This window comes from Perkinsus marinus (assembly GCF_000006405.1).
Source record: "Perkinsus marinus ATCC 50983 genomic scaffold scf_1104296971730, whole genome shotgun sequence".
NCBI classification, from domain to species: domain Eukaryota; phylum Perkinsozoa; order Perkinsida; family Perkinsidae; genus Perkinsus; species Perkinsus marinus.
In genome coordinates this window covers 1-1,223 of record NW_003202002.1, presented here as the reverse complement: position 1 = coordinate 1,223, position 1,223 = coordinate 1, and the positions used below count along the sequence as shown (strand labels likewise).

The 1,223-nt window shown below is 51.8% G+C and overlaps 1 protein-coding gene across 1 annotated transcript; it reads left to right on the top strand.

Annotated features, from left to right (window-relative positions):
* Nucleotides 1–89: 89 nt before the first annotated feature.
* On the top strand, nt 90–1,168 carry Pmar_PMAR001306 (vacuolar protein sorting, putative; the record flags this gene model as incomplete). Its single annotated transcript, XM_002766796.1, has 6 exons — nt 90–265; nt 307–445; nt 498–619; nt 669–817; nt 864–980; nt 1,029–1,168. The coding sequence occupies 6 exons, from the start codon at nt 90–92 to the stop codon at nt 1,166–1,168; spliced, it is 843 nt and encodes a 280-aa protein (XP_002766842.1).
* Nucleotides 1,169–1,223: the final 55 nt, after the last annotated feature.

Sequence of the window (1,223 nt, the reverse complement as noted above, 5' to 3'; positions counted from 1 at the left end):
CGTCCTCGACGAATCGTTGGTTTTCCCAGCATTTTCTTTGTTGCGTTGATAGTAGTACTAATGACTCTCAAGGTGGGGTTGCTGCTACCATGACTCCTCCTGCTGCTCCCACTGCTGTGGCGACCGGCTCATCGTCATCATCTGGCCGGAGTTCTGGAGCTCCCAAGTTGGAGAATGCGCCGGTAAATCTGGCAGCGTGGAGAGGGTCAATGCGGCGCGAACTGCTTGATATTCTGCATGATCATGTTCAGGGAACGAAGACTATGTAGTGGCGTATATAGGGGGAGGGAATATGCCTATGTCTAGGTATCTCGATCCGCGTATTTCTCCGGAGCTATCCCTGCTGGTGGAAGTGGAAGATTTAAAGTCCCACGGTGTGGAGTTGTGGAGGAAGCTCGATGCCAGCTCGGCGGGAGATGCCGCGGCTGCTCAGGATTCAAAGCAGGTGAGATTCGTAACTGTTGGGTGGACTGCGGGAACATTTGCTGGTTTTGTAGATTATTTTTATACTCCATGCGCAGAGTTCGGAGACGCTGAGCATGGTAGATCTCGTTGCAGAGAAGATATTGGCGGACGATGCCAGAAGGAAAGGGAATAAGGAGAGCGCCTTTGAAAAGACGTAGTGCGTGGACTCTGTGTTATGGTAGAGTGGTAGCGGCTCGAAGTAGATACACTCTAATATGTGTCCCTTACGTGTCACATCTGGTCCTTGGCCGTCTACAGCAGAGGACGGTCATGTCTAGCCTGGTGGAAGTACTACCATTGCATCTGATGGGCCTCTGTGTGGAGGGCGATGTCATCACGATAGACCAGCCGGGTAGGGAAGGGCATTGGTTCTAAGAAGTAGTACTTAATCGTTTTAGGCGCATTCCGTGACTTCCACATCCGTTCGAATCCTACATCACTGTCTCTCCTGGCTGAAGCTTTGCATGATTTACAGCGCAATTTCGGTGCTGGACTGGGCGTCTCTCGACAAGCAGGTATGCTCGGGTAAGGGAATCGGTGTAGAGTGCAGGATTGTGGTGTAGGGCGCAGAGTATTGAAGATGAACGCGATAGGAACAGCTGCCAAGTACGTAGTGGACTACGTGCTACGACTGGCCAAGAAGATGACGAGACGGAGCCCCTGTGGATGGGGACACCAAGGCGGTGAAGCCTCTCTGTCGTGATAGTAGGGCACATCGAGATTATCGGTGATGCTGCTTTCTCATATTTGTGTTCTTG